This window comes from Tigriopus californicus, chromosome 2, assembly GCF_007210705.1.
Source record: "Tigriopus californicus strain San Diego chromosome 2, Tcal_SD_v2.1, whole genome shotgun sequence".
Taxonomy (NCBI): Eukaryota; Metazoa; Arthropoda; class Copepoda; order Harpacticoida; family Harpacticidae; genus Tigriopus; species Tigriopus californicus.
The window spans coordinates 417,136-429,846 of NC_081441.1; the positions used below are offsets into that span (position 1 = coordinate 417,136).

Genomic DNA, 12,711 nt, shown 5'->3' on the forward strand with positions numbered 1-12,711 from the left:
TTCATTCCCTGCAACGGTTAGAAAATCCCGTGAAAAAACGCCAAAACTCCNTACTCAAGATGGGTTTTTTTCCATTCGCAAACCATCAATACGCTATAAACTATCAACAAAATCACGTTTCTTTGTATTTTTAACCATTTCGCGAGTTCTAGCTCGTTGTTGTTCTTTTTACACTGCCAAGTGTATTCGAGGCAAAAGAAGGAGTGCCTTGATATTTTATTTTCCACATTTCCATGTTTTCCAACACCCACTATACTAGTAGATTCAATGAGAAAGAGGAGAATTCAAAGCCCTCGTTGATGCTCGGGTGTCACCTTGATGGATGCCCTCTTTAATGGAGGAAATTGAGCCCAAATTTGGCATACCTTCCTATACATGCCGCGTACATATACGGCATTATGTAGTACGTATATTTACCAATTGGGGTCGAGATTGTGCATGCACTCAGAAATGAAACACAAGAAACAACTGCCCGAAGAATGCGTGGGTGACCCTAGACTGGAGCATCTTCCTGAGCCTCAAGAACAAGAAGCCAGTCTCATAATAGTGTCTTTGGGATCACTTTAGATCTGGGCAAGTTCAAAATCAAAAAGATGACAAAAGACTGGCAGGCCAGGTGGACAGCACTGGAATTAAGGAAACTTAAAAATCTATTTAGACCGCGGAACCTAAATCTCTTTCGTTCTAAGTAAGAAGATATCTCAATGTCGGATGATTGTCTGTGCAGTACTTTAGATCGGGAACCTGATACCCTACGAAAGATCATCTTGGTAACTGAATATTTTCTTTTAACAAATAACAGTTGGCGTAACTATGCACACCACGCCAGGACTACTTACCAACTAAGGTTCCTTTCGTTTCTCTTGATGCATTCTAATTTTCGTTCAGTGTGAAGCATTCGAAATTTGATACCGGAATTCAATTTGTACACCGATAGCGTTACTAGAATGCTTATCTTGTGCTCAAGTATGGGCCAGCACTTTTTGTCCGGGCCCATTATGGTGGATATTCGGGGCCCTAGAGAGTGCCCCCCTACATACATTCATACAAACATACAAACCTAGTGTACACACAGTATACCCATCATCCGCATGAAATGAATGTTATTCATCAACAACCCACAAGCAAGGAGGGAGCTGATGAGCGAAATGACGATGGAAATGCTATTCGTTCAGACCTACTGGCGCCCAGTTGAGTCTAACCCAAGCGTTTCTCTCTTTTGCTCTGCTTTGATGGTACGTACGTACATTCTCAGAGCCCCCTTTGAACAAGTTGACTCTCACCGAGTTAGGTTGGTATTAGATCATTTTCACGGCCCGACTTAGAAGTCAAAACCGCCCAGGAAAGACGAGAGCTGTGTTTAGTTAATAGGAGAAAGAGGAGCCTCGAAATTATCGACTCCAGACTCTTGGCCCACTTGAATTGTTTTCTCGCTTTTCCGATCTGTCATGGGGCCTACATCTTTGGTACATTCGCCGTGTCTTACATTTGAGCAGGATCAGAATATCAATCCCATTAATGGCAAACACGGTTCGTCACCTCAATGAGTCGGTGTTGGTTGGAACACTAAGTTTTGTAATTATGACCAAGGTCAAGGCCAAAGTGTCATTCCGAAGGCCTTTGTTCGTTATCAGGTCATCTATCTAATTATCAAATGCTCGATTGGAAGATTGCAAGACCAAAGTGGCAATTTTCGTTTCGTTTGAACCAGGAAAACGCGAGATCCTTAAAAGGCCATACATTAATTTCAGCCCCTACGAACGAGGGGAACCTTCATCCCGGGGAAAATAATAAATACTGGTGCCATGGGAGCCAGATTAGGTTCTCGCACATGGATGGAACGAACACTCATTTGAGCAGGCCCCAACCCGGCCACGAGAGATGAAATGGATGGAGAGGAAAGAGCGAAAAGAGAATGGGATGAGGAGGGCCTTGATGAGATTCGCTGGGATAAATGATCGTGCTCAGCAGGGTCTGTTCCATTTTATACATTTCACTTGATTTGTTTGTGAGTGAAATCCGACAGTTTCGACCATTTCTCTTCCACGTTTGGCACAAACCATCCCAAATCAATCTAGAACAACATCTCGGTGGCCACTTCATCACTTGAATGGAGGAGGTTGCCTCAAAAACCACCGAGGAAGACGTAGCAGCACTCCGAGTCCACCCTGCATCCATTCATGCAGGTAGGAGAGTAGGTGAGTGTGTGGGAAATGGAGCCTGCTTTTGAGTCACCCAGGAGGTCTGGGCCCGCCGTAATTCCATCACCCTCAAGAGCCGAGGAGAGATGGGGGAAGATGGATAGATGGATTGAGTGCTCAGAAGTGATTGATGTGCCGCCAATCGGTTTGAAATTTCTGAAATACTAGACGGCCTCTTAAGCCCCCAACCCCGTGGCTTTGTCAGCTTCTCCTACGTACACGCAGTTCCATCTACCGTGGTAGTGTGCCATCAGACAGGGCCTCCACGAGAGACTCGATTGGTTATGGTCCCACTTGGGGCCTGATTAGAAGAGGAGGGCCAAATACCCACAAAGTGGGAACACGCTCGTGCAGCCACTCCACAGTGGGAACCTTCATATCAATCAAACCGGTCTGGAAGTGACAAATGAAGAGCTTTAATGGCCCTTCAAGAGTTGCCAAGGCCTCGCTCCTTCAAGTGGTGGAACACACACGTGTTCCCATGTTTTCTAGACTCTGTAGATGGCTCGATGGACGAGGTGACACGCTTTTTTACGCTCCCAGCAATCTCGTGAAAGTCAAAATTGGCGACATTTAGCACCCACAGGCAACAACGGTCTGTGCAATTCATCGCATCAATGAACACCTGCAGGTTCATTGCTTGCACATTTCCCAGTAGTTTCTTTGACAAACGGCCAAAAGACAAACGCGGGCACCACAAACATACACACTTTTTGCTCCCACCCTCTTCATTTATTTTTCATATCCCGCCCACCTTGAAACGTGGCCATGATATTGACTTCAACTTGGAAGAGCCCTCGATGAGCCTTGGGGGTTTCTCTACAGACTTCTGTTTGAATGACGCTCCAAATTGAGGGGCTCACATTACGAAATTCCTCAGGGCATTTTGCCCTTTCCTACAAAGTGAACCACGTTGGAAAACCGGGAGTCATTGGGGAAACTCTTGGCTGCTCGACTTGGATCAGCCCTCCAGCCACTCCCATTGTTCCACTGTTTTCAGTTGTGTTGGTATCGCCAAGGCTGACATGGCTGAATTGAGCTAAAGGTACATTATTCCGACCACTTCGGGAAGTCGTTTCAGTAATGACCATTACTGTTCATAATGAGATTGCCACTTGCTTAAGCGCCTCTTCGTAGCACGACAGAAAGCCCTAAATTGTGGTAATTAAAACTTCAAGCCGAAAGGCGGTTATATTGTGTTTTGCTACCTCAAAAACCGCTACCGTGGTAAAGGAAAAGAATAACTCGCATGTCATTACCAGACCGGTTCCAACAGCTTGCCGTGGTCCATTTACGTCGGTTCCCACTTCAGATCTCAATATGGCTGGAGTTGTGTGGCCCTGGTGAATGGAGAAAGGCTCTTTTGAGATCCTATCCCATTTTCTTTGAAAAAAAAACAGAGATTGGAACGCCAAATATCGACAGGGCGACGTCCTTCACCTTGAAAAGGGCGTTGACTCGAATATGCCTACTTTGGGTATGACTTCGATCATGCTCCATTAAATGATTCTCCCAAAATGCTCAGTCACAAAGCGTGACGGTCTGAAACGGTGCTCCCTCTAGGTTCGGAATCTTGAAAGTGTTGAAGCTTGTAAAGATGATATTTGCAGCACGAGACTTTCAAAGACAGGATTTTCGTCATTCATGTTTGTCTTGAAAATACAATACAATAAACCACTCAGTTTTTGTATCTAAATGACTGTATTTGATTGAAATCATTTCTTGTATGCAGAAGAAAATGATCGTGTTCTGACCCTCTTCAAGTTGACCAATCTCATCAAATGTGGCATCCCTGACACTTTGAATCTGAGATGTACTGCGAGATTTATTGCTTCCATGCTCTCTTGGTACCGTTTGCTCCAGGAATGATGGGCAAATCTCATTCAGGGCCACGCTCACAATGCTCACCTCCGACCGATTCTCCAATGCCCAATGTCCCCTCGCAACCTTCACATCTTGGGCCACTAATGAAAATGACGAGGCCTTCTTCAGTGTCCGCCCTTTTTTTTTTACTTTGAGTACTTTTTCCTACACTTGTCGCCATGACATTAGGCTCTTTAGCGCATTGGTTCGAGATTTCTTGATCAATTTTACTAGCTAAATTTTACTACCATTGAAAAAGAGAGGACCAGATGAGGGATAAAGAGATCTTCTGGTTTGAGTCAATGAACTAGAACTGCAGAATCTGAGACGTGACAAGGTGACTGACCAAGCTATCCAAGTTATGATATGCAAGTTCTTGTACTTATTTCCCTACTGTTAAAAAGGAACCAAAATTCAGCCTGGGATAGCAGCGGTATTGTAATCTGGTTGAAAGTACGCTTTAATTGGAGACATCCTTAAACATTTCCAACCCACTCAAATGGATGGAAGGGCTCAACGATCAAACCAGACCTAAACAGACAGAGGATATGGTCTGGTTGCTTGTTTGTCCCGACGGTTAAAGGCCTGAGGCTCATTTTGTGGAGGAATGGACAGACTCCGGCCACATCCCACAGACCCTTTCGTCGTCTCTGGGCTCTTCTTTCTATTTCCAAATTGATGTTGGCCAATATTGACAATGTTTGCAATGGTCGAGAGGCCATAAGTTATCGGTGGCTGCACGCATCGTCCACAACTTTTTTTCTCTCTATATATCTACATGGCATGGAATGGACAGTTCTAGGCGCTTTTTTTGCTCTTAAGCTTTTGGTCGTCCCGGCTATTGTAGGTACCGTGGATGTCTCTGGGGTGTCTCGTACGCAGCTTTGTGGATGGAATTGTAAATGAGGAGCGCTGTCGAAGCAGAAGTGGTTTGGGTGGACACAGCGAACCCCCCCCCCCCCTCCCCCCCCCCCAAACGATGATGCTTTTGTGTTCCGGACAGCTAAGATTTCCCTTTGGCTCCATGTACTACGTAGGTTTTGTCGTCAAGAACTCGAGATGAATGAAAGGCGGCCAGAAGACTCCTGGAGACTCGAGTTAAGTTCGTTTTCTGTCTGTCTGCCTCCTTCCTTCGCACACGTGGATCGTGGAGGGAGCCCAAGGATGGGTAGAGGAGGGAAAAGGGGAGAAATTCTTGAACGCCTTGGAAATTCCTTTCACGAACCATGACAGGGGATCTCGCAAACTTCCGAGATGGACTCGGGGGGCATTCATTGCCGTCGCGAAGTGTTGTTCCAAAGGGAAAACAAACGTGACCTTGTTAGCATGCAACAGCCTGATGTGAACCAGGACAAGATAGATAGAGAGACGAAAAGGGAGAGAGAGAGAGAGAGAGTAATAGAGAGGAAGAGAGAGAGAGCCAATCTTGGCCTTGGATTTTTCTTCCTTTTTGCACAAGGTTGATTACGGCTGGGTGCGAACGCTTTACCTTTGAATCAAAGGGGGAATGGAAACAATAGCTCTCGTTACAGGGCGGAACAATCGTGACTTAATTAAGAATTGGGAATAAGGACCTCGTTTTGTTTCGAACTTCCTTCATGAGAAGGAGAGCTCCACTTACCCGCAAATCCAGGAGTGCCGTCGACGAGGTACGTTGAAAGGCACCCGAAGATAGTCGGTGCCGTCCACCATGGCCTTTTGGATGCTGGCCTCCATTTTGAGGGAATTATTCTCCGCGCCTCTGATCTCGGGCAGGAGGAACCGAGGTCCTCGACCACTGCCAAAACCATAGTGGCAACCCTGATCGGATTTGGAATCCGGCGAAGGTGGGAGGACCTCAAACTCCAAAGCCACAGGGGTCTTCTCCTCCTCGTCGATGGTCACATGGCGAAGTTCCTCTTGGTTGATCTTAAGGGGATTAGGCGGGGAGCCCAGAGTCTTCCGCCTTCTGTAGATCCCAGAATTGAAAGTTTGTGGGTTGAGGTGATTGGCATGGGCATTTCCGGTCGTCCCGGATGAGCCCAATGTGGACGTGATGGTGAGGTGCCGACGCATGGGCGAGTTTGGCGCAGAATTGCCCAAGTACATGTTCAACGTGGACACAGGGTGCTTGGGCGATAATTGGGCCATCAAGGCGGCCAACCAACCAACCAACCAACCAACCAACCAACCAACCCACTCACCCTACCAACCAACGAGATGAGCTGATCGGATAAGAGCATCAAAGAGGTTGAGCAATACCGTTCGATTTCCTATGTTCGCCTGGCATTCGGTCTTTGGGTCTTTGTTCCTTCCCGATAAATAGTCCCTTCCATGTGAAAACCCGACAGACGAGTCTTAGATTACTCATGTGAAGCTTTAAGGTAGAACCGATTGCGTTCATAACTTATCAACCCAAACAAATCGTATAGATTTCTTTCAATAAATCACTCCTGTCGGCCCGTCCCATCAATAGGATTGGTCTTTCAAGGCCTTTTCCTTGTATTCTCCCCAACTCAACGAAAAGACCGATACGAGGCCTCAAATAAAGGCTCATAGTCCTTTTACACTAGGATCAGCGGGACGTCCGAGACCTTGGATCATTTAACAAAGGCTGGTTTTGAATACTCTACGACTCTTCGAGAACCAGAATTATCGACCTTCTTACCAGATCTAGAAACGGCTTAGGCCAAGGCTTCCCCAGTAAACGATCATCCCCATTCGCTTCAGGGGAAGCTGGATCTAGGAGATGTTCGAGATGGGTGTTTGTTCCAGAAATTAGTGCCTCCTTTTACAAAACTTTTCAAGACTGGTCCATGTGTCCTCTGGCGAAGATGGCATATACATGTATGTTGGACCGGAAGTTTTCCTTCTAAAGACATGTCCCGGACAGGCAGACAGACCCGCCAACCCAATTCCAAGATACACGAGGCTAAATCAACGTGGACGAGGACCGCACTCGAGGCTGGAGACAAATAGGATTTGAAGCCGATCTAGCCATTCTCGTAAGAGACCTCATTGCCAGGCTCCATTTTCTCTGCTTCATTTGTCCAAGAGGACGAGGAGCATCCTCGAAGAATGGCCTCCCTTTCTCAGGGCAATGACGCGGAACCCCGAACAACGATAGCCAAATGGGGAGACTCTATTTCTGAACAAAAGGAGAGGCGTCGCAAAAGACAGAAAAAGTTGTTTGAAACGATTTTTGATGTTGGTTAACATGAAACCAGAAGAACTAGTCTAACGAGTTTCTTTTCTATCATCCAGGTTTATAATTGGTTAAGTATATATAATTTTGATTGTCCTGTGAAAAATATGAAAAAGGACAGAAATATTCTTCCAGATTCGTTTTCATTTGGGTTATGGTTTCTTCATTCAGGATAAAGCCCTTCCTTGATAGAGATGAGACTTGAGTCATAAGAGGAAGAAATGAGATTGAATTGCCCCTCGGCGAATTCCATTCAAAAGCAACTCGGCTGAAGGACTTGGTTCTCTCCTCAGGGTGTCACAGAGTCTCTACAGTGGGCACAAGAAAGGGGCCTAATTCAATTGCCACACAACGTATCCTACTACATACATGGACAGTGTACCAGCCCGATGAAAGAACGAACCGCGAACCATGTACGATGTAAGGAGGGAAGCTTGAAAGAGATAACGAACGACCCTCCCAACCACCACGACTTCCTTTCCAGCTTATTTCGTTCGGGTAGAGATATGACTTTAATAAATGAGCGACTTCATGACGAGTCACAAGACAGGAAATGGACCCATTTCTCAGTCGACTCGGCAGAGTGCCTTCGTCAAGAGGGAAAACATGCTCAGGATATGTCTTTATGTCAACAAGAGCCCTCCGGGTCGTCGGATCGTTGAGTGGAGGGAAGGAATGAGGGAAAGAAAAGCAAATACTACTGAGAGTGCAACATCTTTTTTCTTTCACAAAACCAAACCTTGGAATTGCAGGGCTCAGCCCAAAAAATGGGCTAATGGGTCCAAAGCAAACTTTGTTAAGCATCACACCTGAGAAAGCTATCATTTTGCTCTTTTTCCAACAAGCACTTAAAGCTCTATTTGAGAGACCAAACGTAATTTCCACGACGTGGATTTGGTTCTGAAATTATGCGCAGACGGTGAGATTAGTGTCAAATTGAAAGTTGTGTCAGATTGATTTTCTCGAGCCCACGCGGACTTCATGTTTGTTCAGCTTCCGATTAATCGACCCACTCCAGAAGATTATGCTGTTCCATGATCAAGCAACTTGATTCATGGGCCTGAAACAATTGTGTTTGGGGCCTATCAAGACTGCGAAGGGATCTTTCAACTGTTCTCCTTCTGGAGCAAAAGAGCACTTGACTGTATTTTAACGGTCATGCAATCAATAAAATGTAATGGTAACGGAAAAAGACAATTTTACCAGTGCACCCCATTTCGTTCTCCACCGATCCAACGACAAGATTGCTCATTTGGAGTTGAGTTTTGGCCTTCATTTTGTCTGCACGAGTTCCATTATTTGTTCACACAAGGAAATGGAACAAAGCGTTCCTGCAGACCAAGGCATGAATTCTGACGTTTTTCCTCTTCATGAGCTATTAAAAACTTCCTTCTCCTTTTGTTTATCCTTCCCAAGGATAAATGTAAGTTTCATAATGTAATTAGCAAAAACCATACCTTTCACTGGGCTGAGAAAAAGGGGCTGTAAAAAGTGCCTCCTTGTTCCAAAATTATAGAGGAATGTCAACATTGAAGTGCGTGTAGGTTTTATTTCATTTGAATGATCGTCTCCATGTCGCATTTTTCTCATGCTCTCCACGGAAAGGTTTCATGATCACTGAACCCCAAAATGGCAGGTTCCTTTTCGTTCCTCCAAGTCTACAAAATGCTACAAAATGCAATAGCCACTCCAAGCAAGATTGGGCTGGGTCGTCGAGTACGTGGAACAGTCAGTTTACAATACAATCATCCTTGGGAACAACCCGGCCATAACTCAATTACTTGCCAGAGCAATTTGGAAGCTTGGTCTGAACTGTGAAGGCGCTGAAAAACCTGGCGCTCTCCCCAAATGGAGCACTTTAAGTGAATCCGAACGTGTCTTCATCCATCCTTCTTGGGCCGTTGTTTGCATTTTTCACTATCTTGATTCCGAAATCTTTCCACAAAGTTCCATCTCAACTCCTAACTTTAAGCACCTCCCTCATACGTTGGTGTGTAGACAGTTTGTTCCAAGTTTGGAACCATTTCACGTATTGAAAAACGAAAGTCACAGTGTCAACAAATGTCTCCACAAGGCGTGAGTTATTGGGCCCTTGCCCTTAGGAGTCTTACAGCGTGTCCCATATATCTAATGTTTAACCGTGAATCCAAAGGGCTCATTGCCAATTCATCGCCCGGAGGGGAACTCAACCCGACAGAAGCCAATGGAGCTCACTCGCTCTAATTTCCGTTTTATAACGACCCAGGCTTTCATCGCATTACTAGAGCCCCACATTGTTCTGTTGTTCTAGTAGTTAAAGCGCCGGAAGAATTGAACTCAATCCCATTTCCACCGTCAAGTTGAAAAGTTCCATTTTCTCCGAGACAAGTTGCATGATCGTCGGAGAAAAAGGAGCCTCGGGGGAAATATCCTGCTCCCTTTGGCTCGCAAGGTTCTGACACTCAGGCTCAGACCTGTGGTGCACGACTTGCTTGCCCATAGATGGACGTTCCACAATTAGATAACTTCGAGGGTCCATCAAATGTGTCAATATCACCACCACCAGCCCCTTCACTTCAACCAATGGCATGAGGCGAAGGACCATCCCAAGGCGGGCTCTTGGCTGTTAGACTAACAACGATTTGGGAAATCTTCATCTAGCCCGGCCGCTGGAATCTTTGCCTCCCTTATCCCATTTTCCATTCCTGAGGCCCATCTCCAATGTCAGGCAGACGCCGCTTGAGCTGAGAGGGCGAGCATACGAATCCAATGGGTTTCAGGTTTAATTTGGTTGGGCATAAAACGATTGGCACAACCACGGGATTGGCCGGGTTTCCAGGATCCATCTTCTTCCATGAACATGCAAACAAGGCCGGCCGTCAGCCAACCTTCACCATCGGTAAGAAACGTGAAGAATAGTCGTCCTGATCGAATCTGGTCCAATAAAATGGTCCCTCCAAATCTCTTTTGAAGTTCTGTGAGTGAACGTACGTACGTACATGGAGGCCTCTCCAAGCAATTGGCCCTCTTTACCAATGCGAAAATGGGTATGAATGTCGATTCCTTGAACGACATTCACTGGTTCCTGTCACGCCCATTCAAGGACATGAACACATGAGCTAATTGATGGATGGATTAGGTTGTTTGGGAATAGGCAAGGGCAATCAGGCGTGGCATCAGGCCAAGACCCGTAGAGGAACGTGAGACAAATCGTCTCCTCTCTCTCTCTCTAACATACGCGTACGTTCAGACATTCCCGGCCTTTGAAGACCTGTAAAACCGATATAGTAGACTGAAAGTTGTTTAAGGTTTTTGACAAGGCCATAAAAGACGTGGCGAGACTTATCATGTTATCTGATACGTGGTACTACCTCACAGGCAAATGAATGTTGAGTACGTAAGCTCTCCAAAGACAAAACCAGCACCTCCTTTCCTTTGAACCACTTGGGGTACTTTGGGCACTCTGGGCAGCAGTGCCCAAGATTGGGATTCCAGTAAAGTAGATGATCACAGATCAAGGCTCGGGCTTCTTATTAGAATTGTCATTGTCAGAAAAGAAAAGAAAACATTTGGCAAGAGTGTGAGTGGTCTTGGATGTCTTGTCCAATGTGGATCTATCAATGTGTTAGAACACGGTACAAGATGCCAATAAATGTTATCTTACAATTCAGGAGAATGTGTGCTGTGGCCTCCCAAAAAAGCACCGGATTCCCTTAATTGGATTTGTTTGTTTTTGCACGTAGCTCGAATTAACAGGATACATCAATGGGAAGAAGAGGCATTCTTTACCGTCAGATGGTCTTGTATCGGATAAGTTGATACAACAATTTGCAGTTTCAAGAGCGAGCCTTTAATGCCGATCTGTGCTAAAACGTGACTGACGATCTGAGTGTGTCATCTTCTGACGTCTGCTCTTGACCAAAGACCAGTCCGATCTACTAAAGCACAATAATTTAAAGACCTAGCTAGCATGTGCCATCTCGTTTACAGTTTATACAGTCCTTGATGTGGTTCAAATCCATCCACATCTCCAGTGGGAGGAAGAAAATGGCGTATGTCTGGAACTTGGGACGATCTCGTTCCAGTCTACCACTTGTATGGGACGAAAAGAGGACTTGATTATGAAGCAAAACGAAACTTCCCAAGTGGTAGGGCTGCGGCCGACATGCTTTGGATGCCATTTGCATATTTATGAGTCTCCTTTGGTGCTTCAGCATTGGTTACACATCCTCGGACCGTGACTTGCTTGGTTCAAAACACTGCAATGATGCCTCCTTCTTCTCCTTTCTGTCTTATTGGATCGAGGCTGGATTTTCCCCTATTCAGATTTGGGATCAAGCTCAACGAGGACATGTTAACCGATGGTTGGACCCGTACGATGAGCCTCGTATCGAGCAAAGCCCCTGGTTCAAGGCATCTACTTCAAGATTCCTGCCGCTCATCAATCAAAATTGACCCGGGAAATCCGTTCTGATCCCCTGAGTCGCCTTCAAACAGAGGACGGTCAACCAACCCACGTCCTGGCGGAACAAAGTCAGAATCTGGAACGGCCAGTGGAACAACACTTAGGGAGAGACCGGGCTTCATTTGGGTAGGTGGGCTAGAACCTCATCAAGCGGATCAGAACTTGCTCAGGCACTCAGACCGTCCTCGAGATCCAACCCAAAAGGGGACCCTCATGTACGTTCATGTACAAGTCACAAACATTGTGGTGATTAGAAAAATGGGTTCCTTAAATAACTGGTGGTTTGGATTGCGAAGCCAACACAATACTTTAGAGTCGACTCAGTGCAAAGTACATTTGTTTCGGACGAATATTTTGGAGGGGAAAAGAAAGGGGTGACCAGACTTGTACAATGAGCAAGCTTGGTTAGGTTGTGCATTGTCCATTAACGGATGGGCCAAGATGATAGTTGTCTTATTAAAGGAGAGACTCGGCAGCTCTCTAGGGCAGTATTTCCATGTTTTCCTTTTACTCAGGCCATCTTCCTTCATTTAGCCCTGTTTTTCATAAATGATTCAGTTCAAAGGTCAAGGTCATCAATTATAAATGCAGTTTACACCAGCAGTTTCATTGGCCCATTTCATAAACACGATCATGTCAGACGGGTTAAAGAAATATTGTAATATTAATTAATTTCCTGACTCTAAATAACTTTGAAATAGGACTTTGTTAATGGCTTGGTAGGTTTAGGAAATTTGATGCGAGATTGAAAAAGAGCCCGATTACATTGAGTTGAGTCAAGCGAGACGAATTTGGACACAGATATGGTCTGAGACATGGAAAAAATACTCACGAGTCGATAAAAGTGTCCAAATCAGAAGACCCTTCCTCTACTTGGTCTTATTATAGGTACTTTTCAAGGGGTTCTTTTCTTGGCTGATTTCCAGGGCTTGGTCTCTTCTCAAGAACCAAGCCAAAGCCCACGTCATTGGGCTAGTTGAATTGCAGCTAAAACCCTCCAGTTTTCGATATTCCTCATC

At 45.5% G+C, this 12,711-nt stretch overlaps 1 protein-coding gene across 4 annotated transcripts in view; it reads right to left on the reverse strand.

The window, feature by feature from the left end:
- Positions 1-12,711, reverse strand: part of LOC131876886 (cAMP-specific 3',5'-cyclic phosphodiesterase-like) — a 125,191-nt gene that overhangs the window by 95,547 nt on the left and 16,933 nt on the right. Inside the window, exon 1 of one of the 4 annotated variants that reach the window (XM_059222415.1) lies at positions 5,686-6,209. The exons of the other annotated variants lie outside the window; for them this stretch is intronic. Within the exon in view, the coding sequence (XP_059078398.1) occupies positions 5,686-6,194 (509 nt within the window). The 5' untranslated portion in view covers positions 6,195-6,209. Of the gene's footprint in view, positions 1-5,685; positions 6,210-12,711 lie in introns of those variants that run through there. 4 annotated transcript variants of the gene reach the window in all.